The sequence below is a fragment of the Rhinolophus sinicus genome, linkage group LG04, assembly GCF_036562045.2.
Source record: "Rhinolophus sinicus isolate RSC01 linkage group LG04, ASM3656204v1, whole genome shotgun sequence".
Classification (NCBI taxonomy): domain Eukaryota; kingdom Metazoa; phylum Chordata; class Mammalia; order Chiroptera; family Rhinolophidae; genus Rhinolophus; species Rhinolophus sinicus.
The window spans coordinates 185,000,529-185,017,943 of record NC_133754.1 but is presented as its reverse complement, the minus strand read 5'-3'; the positions used below and the strand labels follow the sequence as shown (position 1 = coordinate 185,017,943).

The 17,415-nt window shown below is 53.5% G+C and overlaps 1 protein-coding gene across 13 annotated transcripts in view; it reads left to right on the top strand.

The window, feature by feature from the left end:
* Positions 1–17,415, top strand: part of RAPGEF1 (Rap guanine nucleotide exchange factor 1) — a 133,219-nt gene that overhangs the window by 95,584 nt on the left and 20,220 nt on the right. For 6 of the 13 annotated variants that reach the window (XM_074331230.1, XM_074331227.1, XM_074331226.1 and 3 more), the window contains 3 exons: positions 3,832–3,990; positions 15,898–16,170; positions 17,020–17,112. The exons of 4 other annotated variants lie outside the window; for them this stretch is intronic. In XM_074331230.1, the coding sequence (XP_074187331.1) occupies positions 3,832–3,990; positions 15,898–16,170; positions 17,020–17,112 (525 nt within the window). The remainder of the gene's footprint in view (positions 1–3,831; positions 3,991–15,897; positions 16,171–17,019; positions 17,113–17,415) is intronic. 3 more of the 13 variants (XM_074331228.1, XM_074331231.1, XM_074331232.1) reach the window with 3 other exon arrangements.

Below are 17,415 nucleotides of genomic sequence, written 5' to 3'. Positions count from 1 at the left end.
CAAAGCACAGGGCACGGTCTGTGTAGGGCCATCTGTGGACTTGATTTACATAATGGGCCTAACTATATAGCGTGACTTACGTCCACCCCGGCCAGAGATGCCCCAGTGAAAACAAGCTCTATTGAGGCAGGACGGCTTTAAACAGAGCCACTTTGTAATTCAGGCACGGCACCCTTCCTCCTCTGAAAATACACCTCTCCAGTAAGGACTCCATGTAGGTGATGCAGCTCGAGTCAGCACGGGGCAGGCTGTCCTGCGGGCAACCTGGGACATTCTGGGGCCACAAGGGGGGTACCTGTCGGGGGACGTGCCTCTAGGCCTTTCTGCTGCAAGCTTACTACCCAAGTGTGTTCTGCTCAGCCGTTAGAATCCATTGAGACATGCTCCCCAGGAGGAGTATGCCCCAAAGGGGGAGGCTTTTTCAGAGCTGCATGTGCTATTTTGCTCATATGCTGGCCAGTCTGGTAGCGTTTGAACCAAAGAGGGGACCAGTGTGGTAGCGGGGCCATCTTTTATCCACTGTGCTGCTCTGACTTTCCTGGGACACTGCTGCTGCCTGGAGAGCAAAGGTCCCTGGGTTACTCCGTGCAGCCCTCTGGGGCTCAGCAGTTCTGTGATGGCACCGCGAGCTGTCGCCCAGCCCCGGGAGCCCCTGAGCCCTCCTGAGTCATGAGCACAGGGGCTGAGCAGGCAGAACCACCGCCAGCCGCTTGGGAGACAGCCCGTCTCGTAGAAGAAAGGCCGAGCTTGGAGCTGGGAGTCCTGGGTTCCAGTCCTGCCACTAAGTAGCTGTGTCTCATGAGTTACACTTGGTCTCAGTTCTTCACCTGCCCTGAATGTGAATGTAAATTGCTCTGAAAATGTTTCAGAAAGAGATTTTTACCACCAAAATATAAATGCCTGCCTCAGGGACCCCCTAACTAAACTGTTTGGTTAAACAGCTGAACCAGATCTCATTGAGGTTTGAGATGCTCTCACTGCCTCCTGCGGTCATCCACAGGTTCCCACTGGCTGTCCTTGGGCATCTTCCCGGTCCCATGGAGCCCCAGGCCTCCACGTATTTGGGGACAGATCCCTGGTGAGCATGCTTGGAGCCAGGCTGTCTGAGAGAGCTCTCTGGACCTTGTACCACGCTGGCAAGGCGGGAGTGAGGGGACCCCCCCCCCCAGGAAGAGGCCTGCCTGGGGTCCTGTGAGCTGGGCAGACACCCTACAGAGCATATCCCCGTGTAAGCACTGGGGCTTTCCTGGGGCTTCATACCACACCCCTCATCATCCCATTTTCAGTAAATTGAGGCTGAGAGCGCTGGAGAGGCTTCCTCAAAGCCCACTGCCAGAGTGGAGGATGTGGGGACAGAGCCCAGTATGACTGAAGCCCAGGCTCACCTGTGCCTGTGCCGGCTGCTTGACACACCCTCTCAAGTGCACGCGCAGGAAATGTCATCCCATTTTACCAACAGAAATGGGAGCAATAATTAATGACTTATGCTGTTGGCTCGTGTACACTGTGAAAGGCACAATTCTACCATGTTTCCCCAAAATTAAGACCTAGGCAGACAATCAGCTCTAATGAGTCATTAAGAGAAAAAATTAAAATAAGATCTGGTATCATATATCATATATCATATCATATATTATATAAGACTGGATTTTATATTATAGTAAAATAAGACCGGGTCTTACATTAATTTTTGCTCCAAAAGATGCATTAGAGCTGTTTGTCTGCCTAGGTCTTATTTTCCGGAAAACACGGTAAGCTCTTTGCAAATAGATAGCCCTGTACAATGTTATCCCCACTTTACAGATGAAAGGCCTTAGGCCCAGAGAGCTTCAAGTAATGCCCAAGGTCAAACAGGTGACAAGTGGCTGGGCCCCGATTCAAAGCCAGGCAGCCTGGCTCCCAGTCTGCACTCTACTGTCGCGTGAATAACTACGAGGTGTGATCAAGAGCTACGGTGAGTGTTTAAATAAAAAAAAAATGTGTTACAGTAAAAGACACATTGCCATTAATGCCCCTCTGTTTGAATACACTTATCCCATCATTCTTACCACTTTCTGAAGCAGTTCCAGAAGTCCTCTTTCGTGAGTGTCTTTAGTTGCACTGTCGTGGCTGCCTCGATGTCCTGAATCATTTTGACTTTGGGGAAGAGCCAGAAATTGCAGTGTCAGATTTGGTGAATAAGGTGGATGAGGACACACCATAATGTTTTTATTTGGCAGAAATTGCCATATACCAGAAGCGAAATGTGACACAGAGCCTTTCCTTTGTGATCACAAAATATGGTGAATGCTGCTGCTGAATCCATCCAACAGAAAGGCAAGGACCTTCAATGTGGAAAGAAGCATGTTGAACCTTAGTAACAGTGAGTGACATGTTTCAACTTGTTTGGTGCAGTCAGTCAGGTGTGAGCTATGGTTGAGAGAAGGTGTGGTTTTTTTTGTTTTTTGTTTTTAATTTAGTAATAATTGGAGAGTGCACAGAAAATCATGAACACTTTTTTTTGTTTTTTTTTCTTTCTTTTTTTTTTTGTTTTATTGGGGAAGGGGAACAGGACTTTATTGGGGAACAGTGTGTACTTCCAGGCCTTTTTTCCAAGTCAAGTTGTTGTCGTTTCAATCTTAGTTGTGGAGTGTGCCATTCAGCTTCAAGTTGTTGTCCTTTTCAATCTTAGTTGTGGAGTGTGCTGTTCAGCTTCAAGTTGTTGTCCTTTCAGTCTTAGTTGTGGAGGGTGTCGTTCAGCTTCAAGTTGTTGTCTTTTCAGTCTTAGTTGTGGAGGGCGCAGCTCAGCTCCAGGTCCAGTTGCTGTTTTCTAGTTGCAGGGGGGCGCAGCCCACCATCCCTTGCAGGAGTCGAATTGGCAACCTTTGTGGTTGAGAGGACGCACTCCAACCAACAGAGCCATCAGGGAGCTCAGCGGCAGCTCAGCTCAAGGTGCCGTGTTCAATCTTAGTTGCAAGGGGCCAAGCCCACCATCCCTTGCGGGACTTGAGGTGTTGAACCGGCAACCTTGTGGTTGAGAGTCCACTGGCCCATGTGGGAATCGAACCGGCAGCCTCCGGACTTAGGAGCATGGAGCTCTAACCGCCTGAGCCACCGGACCGGCCCCGAGAAGGTGTGTTTTAAAGTGTGCTGTAAATCATCCTTCATCATGACAACACTCCATGTCCATTGCGCCCCTGGTATATGGCAGTTTCTGTCAAATAAAAGCATTACGATATGTCCTCATCCACCTATTCACCAGATCTGGGATCGTGTGACTCCTGGCTTTTCCCCAAAGTCAAAATGATTCAGGACATTGAGGCAGCTACGACAGCGCAACTAAAGACACAAAAGAGGACTTCCAGAACTGCTTCAGACAGTGGCAAGAACGATGGGATAAGGGTGTTCGAAGTGACGGAGAGTATTTTGAGGGGATTAATAGCGATGTGTCTTTTACTGTAATAAATTTTTTTGTATTTAAATGTTCACCATATTGTTTGATCACAGCTCGTACATGATCTATACCCACAGAGGAGGAACCTGAGGCCCTTAATAAGTGGAGGGACCGGGGCTCAAACTCGGCCTCCTTGCGCCTCAGCACTACTTCCAGTGGATGTAACTTGTATGAAAGTAAGCTTTAACTCTATCGTGGGGAAGTGAAGGAGGCCCCCTCCCGTCCAGGGAGCCGGCGGCAGGTATCTGTGACCCCTGACCTGAGCCAAGAAGCCGTCCATCCCTCTCCAGAATGTCCGGCAGATTCGGTAGCAGCCTGCTTGGCCTTTCACGTACACGCCTGACTGTTGTCTGCTTTTCTCTCTCCTTCCCTGTCTTCTCTCTCGTCCCTCTGTCCAGCAGGCCTCCTATGCTGCTTCTTCCTTCTCCTCTGTCTCCTACTGTGTCCAGCAAACTAAAGTGGCCTTCACCCCCGAGGACGGCAGTGCCACTCAGGGCATCAGTGTGTCCGTCTCTAACTCCTTTCTCAGCCGGCATGGCACCTTACCTGTGCCCTCGGTGAGTCAGTCGCTCCCTGCCGCTCTTTCCGTGCAAACCGGGGAACGCGGTCTCCCATTTGTAGCCTGTGTGTCCCGACGTGTGTGCTGCTGCCCATGGCTGGATCTGCCCTTCTGCAGATCCCCCACTGGGTGGGAACAGTATGCAGGCTGCTTCTCTGTGGCCTTAAGGACTGTGCACTGGGGGGGGGGGGGGGGAACGATGTCAATGGCCACACTTGGTGCATTATCAACTCAGGCACAAACTGGCAGGCAGGTTTTGGCCTTTTTATTCTGGCCTCCCCTTGGGCCTTGGGTCAGCCCTTTCAAGTGTTCTGTGGTTAAAAAGAGATATTCCTCACATGGGAAGCAAGGCCATGGAAAGTAGGCCTTTCCTGGGTGGGCCGAGTTGGAGTTGGAGGGCTGGGTCACTAGTTAGCTTTTGCTGTGTAACAAGCCACCCCAAGACTTGGTGGCTTAAAACCACGGGAACCATTTGTCGTTGCTTAGGACACAGGTTAGCAGGGTGATTGTGCTGACCTGGCCCGGGCGTAGCTGATTTTGGCTGGAGTTGTTAACATCTCTGGCACCTCAGTGGGGACAATTGGGCTGATTTGGCTCAGACCCTCGTGCTCTGTCAGCCTCCATCAGGCCAGCCTGGGCCTGTTCACAAGGCAGCTGGCAGGGGTCCAAGGAAACAAATGGAAGCACGCAAGGTATCAGAAAGCCTCGGCTCAGAATCGGCCTCTGTCGCTTCCATTATAGTCCCAAGGTTAAATCACAAGGCCAGCCCAGATTCTGCAAATAGAGGGATACACTCTGGCCCTTGGTGGGAGTTGCTGCTAAATCCCATGGCAAGGGGGCTCGGATCCAGGAGGGGCGTAGTTGTAGCCATTTCTGTAAGCAGCTCACTTTGGAAACTTCAGAGGAACACTGACACTTCAGGAGGCAGTATCCGTCTGTTGTCCTTTGCTGGGATCTGCCTCTGTCCAGAAACCGGAACAGCCGCCATTCCCCTTGAATGTGTGTAAATGAAACAGCAGCAGGGCCACGTTTAGGTTGCATTTAAAATTGGTTTGTCCTTGCGTGATTCGTGTATCCTCCCAGGCTCCGTTTCTTTCCTCAGGAGGACACTTTTACTTGCCTCTTGCTTTGTGAGCCTCAGTGAGGAGTAAGTGAAATCATAGGAAGCTGCCAGGCACATAGGAAGCGTAGGGAGGTACTGCTGCTGGAGCCTCATGTTGGGTCTGTTCTAATGCAGAACGTGAGAGCTCGGGCAGGCCGCTTCACCTGCTGGACTGCCCTCTCCCCTCTAAACCGACGAGGTGGCCCTGGTGACTTGCAGAGGCCTATCCAAGCCCAGGGTCCTAGTGTGGGCACGTCGTTTCCATCTTTGGGAACCACCCAGGGGCCAGGTGAAGGTGGCCCTGCTGTGGTGAGCACCTTGGGTACAGTCTTCTTTGGTGCCAGGACCTAACTTTTCAGAGCCCCAGCAATGCTCTAGGAAGGCTGAGCACCCTTCGGCGTGCCCCTCCCGGCCCTGGCGCACAGACGCCCTCTGTTTGCTCAGCAGGCACTCGGGCAAGCTCTTTTCACCAATCGTGAAAACTTGGCCTTCAGACAATCCTAGCTCTTGGCTGTATTTTTTGCCTCTATGAACAGAAAGTAAGTGTGCGTTATCTCAAGAATATCTGCAGTATCCCTTTTGAGCAGTTTGAGGTTACAGAACTGTCAGTTAACTGGACTGTGTGCCACAGAATTAAAATTTGAGGGCGTTTTAATTAAGTTTGGGTACAAGAATGTCAGGGACAGGGAGTCTATGAGGCATCGGGCGTCGGAAATGCTGCGTTCTCGGCACTGGCTCCGCAAAGGAGCCCAAGGGGACAGAGCTGGGGAGGTGCTTTGTTTCATTAAAGGAAGAGCACCCCCGGCTTCTAGCGCCATTAAGGGCATTTGACATCTGAAAACTGAAACCCCAGAGAAGTGAGTTCTCCTCACGTGGCCTCTGCTTCTTTCTAAGATAAGCCCCACGGAGGGTGGAGGGCAAGGCATTGCTATCAGAGCAGCCCTTTATTCTCAAATCTCTTCACTCCATTGTTCTTGGGCCTGTCATCAGTCCGACAGGTAATTCCGAAGGGGTGCCACTTAGAATACAGTTGTCACACCTCACACTGTTCTTGGCCCGGTGACCTGTTACTTCTACTGGAAGACTCAAACTATCTAAAGGCATCCTTCCAAGGGAATTGAGAGCAGTGAACCTGAACTGACCGATTTAAATTGAAGTGGGTGCTGAAATGCATTCTCGTTCACTCCCCACAGTCCTGGGGTGAGTTCGGTCCAACAGGCCAAAGCCTATCTTAATGTGGATCAGGCAGCAGGAAGGATCCAGGGCCCAGGGGACGGCCCCGTCACCCTGGGACAAAGGGGAAGAGCATAAAGGATTCTTGCGCAGGGACACCGCGGCATGCAAGTCACCGATGGGTGGTGGCACCGTGACAGGGTCAGGCGAGCTTCTTGGGGGAGGTGGCACTTGAGCTGTGGCTTAAGGACAGTTAGGATGTCAGGGACCTAAAGGTCAGGGAAAGCAAGTCAAAAGATGTCTCACACTGAGGGACCTGCCTGAGGATGGGCTGGAAAGCCTCGCATGCATTCTGGAAGGATTGAGGTCATGGGACAGCAGCTGAAGGACAGTGACAGTAACCATCCCTTCCACGTGTCCTCCATCGCCCTACACCTGAATGGAAATGTGTGCTTCCCGAGTGCAGCCCTCGGGGGCTCAGCTCAGGCCAGGCTTTTGCTGTCCCCACTGCCTGCTGCTTGTCCCCGGGGTTTTCTGCTCCTGCGCGCTGCCCACCCTCCTCTTGGCAGACTCCCTCTGGGTCTGCTGGGCCTTCTTGTCCCATGAGGTGTTAGGCCCAGTCCAGAGACGTCCTCTCCTGCTTGGCATGTGCCGTAATCCTAGTAGATGTAAACATCTGGCTCCTGGAGCATGCAGACCAGTTTGATAGGACAAGGTGTTTGGGGACATGGCGAGTGACCAAGGCAGCAAAGATGTGGAGAGCTGGGTGCCGTCTCCCCGGGGGCCGGGAGGCGGCTCCAGGGTTCTGTTCCAATTCCGCTGGGCCTCAGTGTGCCTGCCCCACGGGGCACCGGTAGGTGTTTGAGTGATGGGCCCTCCTGCACACAGCTCCCCGACATGCTGCTGAGGCCCCCTTCCTGTCCCCGATTCTCCCTCGGTTGCTTGTACCCCTGGGCTGCCTGCCCACTCCAGGCCTGGTCTCAACGGCGTCAGCCCTTCCCAGGAGTCGTCTGCTTCTCACGGCCCTTCTCTGGCTGGTGTTTTCTCTGGTTCTGAACCGTGGTAGACAAATCTTAAAACAGGCTTAAAAGTTGGACCGGACCCATGTTCATTTGCACCTGACCAGAATGTTATTGAGAATCTCTCAGTAACCGCTAGGGTTGCTGGGGCCTCTGAGGCATCGCACTGAGAACGTTAGAAAAACCGCCTTCCTCCATCCCCTGAGCTGTTCCTGGTGTGTCCTTCCTTTGCTAATGCAAGTTACGCGTGTTCACCTTCCCCCAGAGACCTAGTCAGATGCTAGAAATCTGCTGAAATGTTTCTTTACCATCTTGGTTTTTACTGAGGAATGAAATCCAGAATGCTCCTGGGTATGTAAAAGGGCTGCACGACCCAGGTTTGGAGAAGCACTTGAGAAATATCCATAACTGTCATTTGCTTAAAAAACTCTTCAGGGTAAGAAAATCAAGTGTGCATCATCTCCAGGACTTCAGTTAGGAGAGGGGACCGGTGGAGGGGACCGTGGAGGGACACGGCTGGTGTCCCATTCTGGGCATGGTGCTTCTCTGACGTGCTGGGCCCAGGGCGTCGTCCATGAGCACAGAGGCTGTCAGCAGGAGGCCTGCACTTCGTGGGCTCTGGGTGTCCTTGCCACTCCGTCCCCTCACGCAGCAAATGAGGTTCCACTAGTGCATCTGTCACTCACGGGCTCCTCAACTCCTGGCCACCAGCCAGCCCTGGGCAGTCACCCAGCAGCCATCAGAGACGCTGGGCACTGACGGGTCTGAGGGCCAGACAGGAAGGAGAAAAGGAAGGAGGCAGAGAGGAAAGGAGATGATGGACTCGGAGAGGAAGGAGTGTCTGTCTGGGGAGTGCACAGGCCGCTTGGCACAGCACGGTGTGTCCACCTGTGGAAACAAACCCCCACTTTCCTTGTCCCTGTCCCTTGCTTCTTGATGTCATCTTCACACCGGTTTCCTGCCCTGGTTAGAGCCAGCTCTCTTGGAGAGGCGTGTCCCTGGGCACCACTGGTGGCTCTGGGCTGCATCTCTCTTGGCGGGACTGTGTGCCATCGGCCTGCCTGGCCGTCCGCTAAGCATCAGGAATGCAAGGGCTGTGCTGCCATCGAGTGTGGGGGCCTCTGAGTCCCCCCGCCCCCACCCCAGTGCACTGCTGACGTTTGTCCTCGGCCGCCTATGGTTCGGGCATCGTGTGGCCATCGTGTGGGTGTTTCCGATCACTTGAAGTCGCAGACTCGCAGCTTCTGCCCAGAGTATAGTCTACAGGTTGGTGTCTCCTCGCTGGGCTCTGGGCTCCCTGGCACAAGGAAGCCATCCCCACACGCCTCACGTGACAGGTGCTCAGTCGGTGTTCGTTTGGGCTCATCTGGCCACACCCCTCTGCTCCCGTACCTGTAATTTCTGTGTTTCCGCCATCACGAGTTGCCCAAGCAAGAAACGAGGTGTCGTCTTGTCTTTCCTCCCCCGCCGGCACGCACACCACCTTTCCACGTGACACACACACCCGTCACCACACCCTGAGCTGGCCCGCTTCTCTCCAGCCCGTGGCCACTCCCTGCGGCCCCGGCACTGTCGCAGTGGCCTCCTTCCTGGCCCTCCTGCCACCAGCGCCAGTTCCCCTCCTTCCCCTTCTAAGCACTACAGTTAGACGGAAGTGTCACCTTGTCAGTGCAGAACCAGGTCCAGCATTCGCCCCAGTCTCCTGCCCACCCATCCCTGTGCCCAGGACGTGTGGACCCTCTACTTTCTCCTGGCTCTGCCCCCTCGTCACTCCTACACCCTGTGCTTCTCTCTTCTGGCCCTGCCTCCCTGGCGTCGCCCATCCTTTTCCACATGTGTTTTCTCCTTACTTGCTGTGTGGACCTCAGCATGCCAGCCCCTACTCACTAGGCCTCCATTTCTTCATCTATCCGGGGGGGGCATGAAATTGTGGGGATTAAAGGGAAAACACATGTAAAAAATGTAATGTAGTACAAGACGCACAACCAGCATTTACTAAAAAGGGAGGTGTTAGAACAGTATTATCACATTAGGAGGTGGTTTCTCTCTTTCTTTTGTAATGTCCAGGTTCTTTTTCTCAAGGTTGTAAGTCCTGGAAGGGCAGGGACTGGCCTTTTTATACGCTTGTAGCCTGGGCACATATCTTGGCGCCGAGCCAGCAGGTGGCATGTGCTCTGTGACACTGAACTGACCCGGAGGATCTGGCTTCACCCGAAAGCAGAGAGCAGGGAGCTCTAGCCCGGGCCCTCTGCCCCATCATGGCACCCATCTTTCCCTGCTCCCCAGCGTCTCGTAGGAACAGCCTGATGGTGACGCGTCACATGACAGTCTCTCCGTTACCATGAGTCAGACGCACTGGTCCCAGGCTGTCACCAAGAAGTCTGTTTCTTCCTCATTTGCCTTCTCTGCTGACCCAGGAGGTTGTGGCTGTGGGCTGTCTGGCCCGAGAGCTTCACAAGCAGTTGCTGTCTGCTGGGTTCCTTGGTGTTGTATTGTCTGCCCTCTGCCTTTCCGACCTTCCTACCTGACCCAGGGTGCCTGGGAGGCCAACTCTGCCTCTACAGTGTGACATCCGCATCCGATCTCACTTTGAGCCTTGACACGGCCTTGCAGAAGGACGTATCAGCAGACCAGCACCCCTCCTGGGCTTCCAGGACCCTCAGGGGAGAGTGTAGAGCCTGCCTTTGTAGGAATCCCCGGCCCTGAGGAGATGTTTACCGCCTGAGCCCAGGGGCGAGCTGGTCTGGCCTGTTGCAGCCAGCGAGGGCCATGAAAGGAGGCAGGACTCAAGGTCCACGCGTTGGGGGTTCGCAAGGCAAGCAGTGACTCCCCTTCTGCGCTCACTTCTGAAGACTTCCTGGCTCCTCTGTTGATGCTCGTGGCATCTCAGGTGGTCAGTGCTGTCAGCCCAGCTTCAGACACAGGAATGCTCCAGGTGTACTTCTGGCTCCAGCCAGGACAGTCCAGCTGGTCAGGTCCTTGTGAGGGTCCTGTGGTGACATGAAGGTTAGGGTGCTGTCCACACACATTCGTGTTTTCAAGCTACCTGTCTGCTTGTCAAGGGCCCTTCCCACTGCCCTGTGATGGGATGCTTCTTCCCCCGCTCCAGAGACGGACAAACCAGAATAGAGACGCTGAACCATTTGTTCAGCATCTTAAGAGCTATGGTTGGAATCCGGAACCCCATGGTGAAAAAGAGTGGTAGGTTGGCCTTTAGGAAGTGCTTTATTGCCCATAAATCAGTACTGGGACCGGGGAAGGCTAGGTGAAAGAAGAGTCCACACAAGCCAGCCGTCGAGAGGCGTGCTTTTGCCTTCGAGCTCTGACACAGGGTAGCTACGGGCTCTAAATAGAGTTCTAAGAATAAGTGTAAATTAGAGTCCCTGTCATGCTGTTGAAATCCAAACTGAGTAAAAATAAAAATAGTCCAGTCCGATTTCTAGAACTAAATTCAAATCATTTTTTAATCTGGAGTAAGTCTTTCTATAAAGAGTTGATGCTGTTAAGGTCAGCAATTAGTGACTCCACAGAGCGCCTCGCAGTGAGCTGTAGGTTTTTGCAGGAGTATAATTCGCCGTGGAACCATTGGCCAAAAATGTCGTGTTTTCAAGGAAGATCCTGTGATCTATGTTGTGAAAAGACATCACATGAGAAGAAGAGTAATGTCTGCTTTTACCTGTCCTACTTCCTAAAATCCTGCCACGCACATTTTTGTTCTTTCACATCCTTTGTTACGAAATACACGTTAGAATGCTCAAGTGGTTTTAAAAGAGAGACTCCACCAAGAAGTTTATTTAGAAAGAAATGTTTCGGACCCAGCGTGATGCTGCTGTTGCCTTTCTTTGTAAGATGAACGCTCTCATCGTGCACACAAAAGGACTGCCCGAAGCGCCTCCCCTGCCAGGGGTGCAAGGACGTCAGGGCAGGCGTTTGCTGCTTCAGCCTCAGAACCGCCACTTGGCTTTGGAAAGTCATCTTCCAACATTTACGTAAAATCTATTTTGTTATGTGCGTCAGAAAAGGAAGGTGCCTCTGGGCCTAGCTGAGACCCAAAGGATGGCTTTCATAAACATAGTTCTTTGGGACCAGGAAGGAGAGAGGCGGCAAAGCCAACAGCCTTTTCTCCAGATTGCCGCGTGGAGTGACAGTGTCTTCGAGAGTCCTTCCTGGGGACCCAGGAGTGATGATGTCCCATCTCTGGGATCCAGATCAGACGTGCCTGTGTCCAGACCTTCCCTCCCCAGAGACAGTGTGGAGTGCTGTGCAGCAGCTCGAAGGCCGCCTTCCTTCCCAGAGCCGGAACTCAGGCCCCGCCTGCTGGCAGTGGCAACCCCCTCCGAGCCCAGGACCGGTGCGGAGCTGTGGTCCCAGTGCATCTCCGCAGGGGAAGGAAACCCAAACCACACTAGAACAACAGCGTCCCTTAACATCATGTGTGTTTTCTCACAAATGATGGATAAAAATTTAAGCCCGAAAACCAGCTGTCCAATAACTTACCTGTTTTTCTAAGTAGCGTCCAAGAACACTGAAGCCATAAGCCTCGCTTGAGCTAAGAGTAGCAGTAATGATGGTTCTCTGGCAACTTCTGTTCTTCCCAAACACTTCACCACGACAGCGAGTCCATTCACGCAAATGTCTGCGTCTCCCTGCCCTTGGCAGTGTGGAAGGTTCTCATAGCTTGGAGCTCAGGTCACCACGGAGCAGCCCTTCCGATCAGGGTCCTTGGGCCGTGGCCCTAGCCCGCAGCTGCTGGCACGCCGCCTGCCTCCTCGGGCACTCCAGTCTTCCTGGTAATCAGAGGAATCCAGTGGAATGGAATGCTGTAGTGAAGCAGTGTTTCATTTAAAGATCTGCTTTCTTGCCAGCACAGTGCAGGGCCCGTCCCTCGTCATGTTTCTTGCCAGGAATATAATGGAGAGAAAGTGTCTGAAAACGGGTGCCTGACCAGCTTTGGGTGCCTTTGCTTTTTAGCGTGTGAATGGCCGCACACTAACATACAGGGTCGTCGGGCTTACTCATCCTTAACTCCCGGAAGACCTGGCGGTTCTTTCAGGTGTGTGTTTTCAAGGGTGGGTTGCAGGTTCCAGCGTGTGTCATGAGGCAGGTCTTCTCTGCATCCCTGGCTTTGTAGTATATCAGGCCTCAGCTCACAGCCCTCTGCACGCTGGTCGGCACAGAACACTCAGCTGAGGAGGTCTCCGAGCGGAATTCAGCTGTCTCCTGCAGAGCTGTGGGATGGCATGGTTAGGGACGGTCACATGCTCAGAACCCTCACTGAGTGTGAGACAGGCCATCCCCACACCACCTCCTAGGAGCTGAGCCGTGGGCTCCCAGACACGTGGCCTGCCCTTGCAGCCTGTGTCTCCATCTTTGCAATAAGCATCATCACAGCACTTCGTGTCGATTACATGACATGATTCATGCAGCACCCCTGGCCCCTCATCTGACCGCAGGCAGCACTCAGTAAGAGTGGCTGTCACTGTCATCACCATGAGACAGCCCTCGGTGGCACTTGGATGGTGTGGTCGGGGTTGACACTGGGGGCAACGCACCCCTCTCCTGCCTGCTCTCCTTCTCAGGAGCTTGCTCTGGCACTCCCAGGTCTTTTGCAGAAACCGGCAGTCTCCAGACAGGCAGCTCCTCTTATTATAAAATCCTCAGCCCAAACAGTCCTTCTCTGGCTATAAATAGAAATTCCTGCTGCGGAGAGTGCAGCCGCTCTGTCAGAGGCACAGCCGGGCATCAGCCAGATCTTAAAATAAACTCCAGGCTCTGCTGAAGTTGGCTTTCTGTTCAGTGGCCAACTCTGCCTTTCTCCCTGCTCGTATGAATAAATATGATCTTAAAGGGCCTGGAAATATTTCTCTGGGGAAGCAATAGAGACCAGACTTGTTGACAATGGGATGATAATGAGCCCCGATGTGGCCCTCCCATCTGCAGAGCGACTGCAGCGGCTGGAGAGGCACCGAGCTTTCTGGTGATTAGAGAGCAGTCCCTTGCGTCTCCCCACCCCCTCGAAGGTACTTTTTCAAGCTTGGCTCTTGTCCCAGCACGAAGGACTGACTGCATAACTTGAATACCAGCACTGCTCCCAGGCTTGGAGCCCCTGAGGGAGGAGAGCGGGAGGGAGGGGAAGGGCGGGGCAGCCGAGCCGCTTTGTCCAGGAGGAGCCCGACCTCCTTCCCTTCTCCTTGGTGGCTGCCCCTGGTGGCGTCCCTGAGCCTCCTTCCCGGTTACCCATTGTGGCCCTGCCCCGAGCGGAGTGGGTGAAGCTTGTCTGTTACCTTCCACACTCAACACCGACACGCTGCCATGATCAGACAGGATTCTGGGCACTTCTATCATAATGATTAGAAGCCATTCCTAAGGATTCTTTCATTTGTAAATATGTATTAGACTCCTATTAAATGCCTCAGCTCTTGTTGTGTGGAGTAGTTGCCAGATACCAATTTGGAAGGGCAAGGGAGGATGCTGACACGGATGGCAGTGCTTGTCACATGCCAGTGCTGTGCCCAGGACTCACCAGGCATCACCATTAAATCCACACACAGCCTGGGACAGAAGTGCTGCTGTTTTCATCCCCGTTTTAAAGGGGAAGAAACTGAGGTTCGAGAACTTTAAGTCCCTTGCCCAGGTTCACAGGAGTAGAAAGAGAGAGGTCAGGTCTGTGTGACTTGAAAATGTGCCCTCTTAGCGACTGCCCTTGTGCCAGCTCCCAGGAAAGGCCCCCACAGCGTGGGAGCCCACCACCCTGAACTTGTCAAATCTAAACCTGTTTAAAACGCCATGTGATCAGTTAGGGAGATCCTACCGAGCTTAGTGTCTCTTGTGATTACACACAGGAACCATGTATGTGGGGGGGGGGGCTCAGTTACTGTAGGGCCTGCTTCCGTGCTAAGAGAGATGACGGGGAGGGCGTCAATGGGGCCAGCATCAGGACTCTAGAAAGAGTTGGCCTTGGACTGAGTCCATCCTGGCTGCTAGAACAAAAGACTGGGTGGCTAATAAACAACAGAAATTTTATCTCAGTTCTGGAGGCTACAAGTCCAAGGTCAGGGTGCCAGCAGGGTCGGATCGGGGCCCCCTTCCGTGTCTCAGACTTTGCATTGTAACCTCACCTGGCAGAAGGGCCAGCCTCTCTCTCTCGAGCCTCTTGAGGGCACTAACACTCAGTCTCCACAGCCACTGGACCGAGAGCAGCGGAGCTGGGGTGCTGAGCCAGTGGTCCTCTCAGCTACCTTCTCTAGAAAGAAGGCGTGTGAACAGAAATTCACTTCCAGCAAGAATTGAAGTCTTTAGTGTCAGTTGGTCAAACACACATGGCACTTCTACTAATTCATTTGACTGTACCAGGGTTGGCCTTGAGTTTGTGAATTAGGTGGGGAAATAAAACGTGTAAGAATGAGTAGGTACCTAGGACCGGTGTCTGGGATACAAACCAGCAGGCACTGGAGCTCACGGTGGGTAAGGGGGCCGTGGCCTCCCGAGGAGGGAGAAAGACCCTGCAACCCGTCGGTGCAGCGAGGGGCCCGGCAGGGCAGAGGGAGAGCTTCCCTGTGCCTGGAGCCGCCCCAGCTTCCGTCCAGGTTCAAGTGTAGCTTTGAAAAACCACGGAAAGAGTTCATTTAAATTTCGTTTCTTCCTCCTCTTCCTTGTCTGTAGGTTCTAAAAATCCTATGCCAAAATGCAGAGAACATTTGCCTAAGTGATGTGCACGTTTGTGTTCCTTTGACCTTGGTCAGCTTCTGGCATCCTTCGTTGGCAAATGAGCCTGGCAAGGACTTCCAACGTGGTCCCTTCCACATGTTCCTCTCCCATTTCCCTGGGACAGCAGCGTGCTGGCAGGCCCTTTGCGGGACGTGGTGACATGTCATATTAGCCTGGTGACCAGTGGTCTCAGAGATCCTCTGTTCGTCCCTCTCAGCAGAGCTCAGGCCCGGGGGTGCTGGCTGGCTCCGAGGACTGTGGGTGCGCATGGTCACATCTCAGACTTGGGGGCTCCATGGGGACATAAGAGGCATTGCAAGATCACTTTGTTTATTTTAAAAAGTAAGAAAACAACCAAAAGATTGGTCAGGAAGGGAAACGAACTCAAAGAAATTTGTAGTGTTGGGATAGCACACTTCTGACAATTCTTAAGGCTTATGCCCTTCCCTTCCAAAAGGATTTGAGGTGGATTGCAGTGTTTCAGAGGCTGTAGTGTTTGGCTTTCAAGGAGTAAATCCAAAGAGTTTTACCTAGAAGGTTCATTACGAGTAAATATGTCCAGGTGTCTGACCGTACATGTTGAATTTAGCCACAAGGATCCTGAAAAGACAAAAGGCACAGACAGACTGGCTTGTGTGACGGTGCGTGCAGCGTGCTCTCCTTTGGGGGCAGCCTTCTCTGCAGACAGTGAGGGTGACACCAGCCCGTCCTCAGGCATTCTCAAGGGTGCGTCCGGGCCGGGGACCTGAGCCAGAAGGTCGGTTTGGCCCGTCAGCGGCCCTTGGTACAATTACTGTGAACAGCCTGTCAGAGCTCGGCTCAGTTAATCTAATCATTTTTCTTTTGTCTGTTTTCTTCTTCCCATCCTATTGTTTTGTGTTTGTTCTCCACTTTGATTCTGTAGTATAAATCTGTGTTTAGGTCCTACTCCCAGGATTTCGTGCCTCACAACCAAGCTTCCGTTCAACCTTTCCTTCCGTCTACCTCCTCTTCCTCTCCACATTTCCCACCTGTCCACCAGTCTCAGAGCTCTGACTTAGCGGTGCCCGCCGTAGCCAGGCCGCCTCCCAGCACCGTGGACGGGCCTCTTTCATCTTCTCAGGAGAGCAGCTTGCATGGGAACTCTGTCTGCCTTGCTTCCGAAACCTCTTTCACTGACTCGCCCCAGACGCCTTCGGTGAGAACTCAGCACACGCACCCCCCTGCATGTGGGGCTGCACGTTTGGAGAAAGCTCCTCCCTTCCCCGGTTGGCAGGTCTGTTGCTGGCCTGCGCCCATCAGCAGCATGGATGGGTTGGGGTCTGTGGAAGGTCACAGGGTGAAGTGGGAAGCGGTAGCCCACCTGTTCCCAGACAGAAATGAAACCTGCTGTGCAAACTTCCCAACAAACCAGGGTTCTGAGTGTCCACAAGTGGATTGGTGACCATTTAGAGACTCAGTTCCCGTAAACATAAGAGAAAATGCTGCGAGTTTTCTGTTTGGTCGGTGGTTTCAGAGAAGGTACAGAGATCCAAGGCAGTTGCGTGTGTAGTTGCGTGCGGTGCTGAGGACGCGGGGCCTGCTTTCCCGCCCGCTAAGCTGACTGCAGACCTCCATCCGAGCCAGGGAAGTGCTGCCTAGCAGGTCGGAGTGAACAAGGACAGTGGGTGGGCCAGAGCAGATGCAGGCAAGCAGGTCTTGATGTGTCGCTTCTTTCCCTCCACGGTTGCCTCCCACCATGCTGGGGACCCCACAGTCCCCCTACAGCAGAGCGGGGAGGAGTGTGCCTCCCCAGGACAGTTTGGATGGTCCTGGACATCTTGGAGAAGATGCAGCAGGAACCGTAGGTCCCCGGGAACACAGCAAGAGGTGGCCAAGGCGGCTTTGTTCTCTGATCCTGGGCAGGGCTGCCCAGCAGAAGCGAGTACACACCGTCCGTCCATCGCCGGCTTCCCTTTCTCATGAGGGGCACGTCCTGGTCTCTGAGCCGTAAGGGCTGTGGGAGGGCCTGTCACATGTACCTTTCCTCTTATCCTGTCTCCCCCAGAGTGAAAACGCCAGTGAGGAGGCTGGTGAGGGTGAATACGTCAGTCTGTACTCCTCTGGCCAGAGCAGCGAGGAGCTGGCTGAGTCTCGAGGAGTAAGTAAGCTCGGGGCTGCCTGGTGCGTGTGGCCTGCGGCAGGGCTCAGCCCAGCTCGTCTGCCTGAGCCTCCCAGTCACTAGCAGACTGGGCCCCGCAGCCTGACCAGAGCCAGCTCGGCTCCGCAGGGAGAGGACATGGCTTCTGGTGGCGGTCTTCCCTTGGCTTTTGCTTCGGTGTGTGGGGCGCTCGTGTGCCTGGCCGACGGGTCTTCTGGACATGTAGGGAGCAGCCTGCTGGTGGCCTGGCCGTGTATGGCGTGCTTTCCGGGGTCCGCCCTGCCCCCTCTTCTGGTGCTGGCA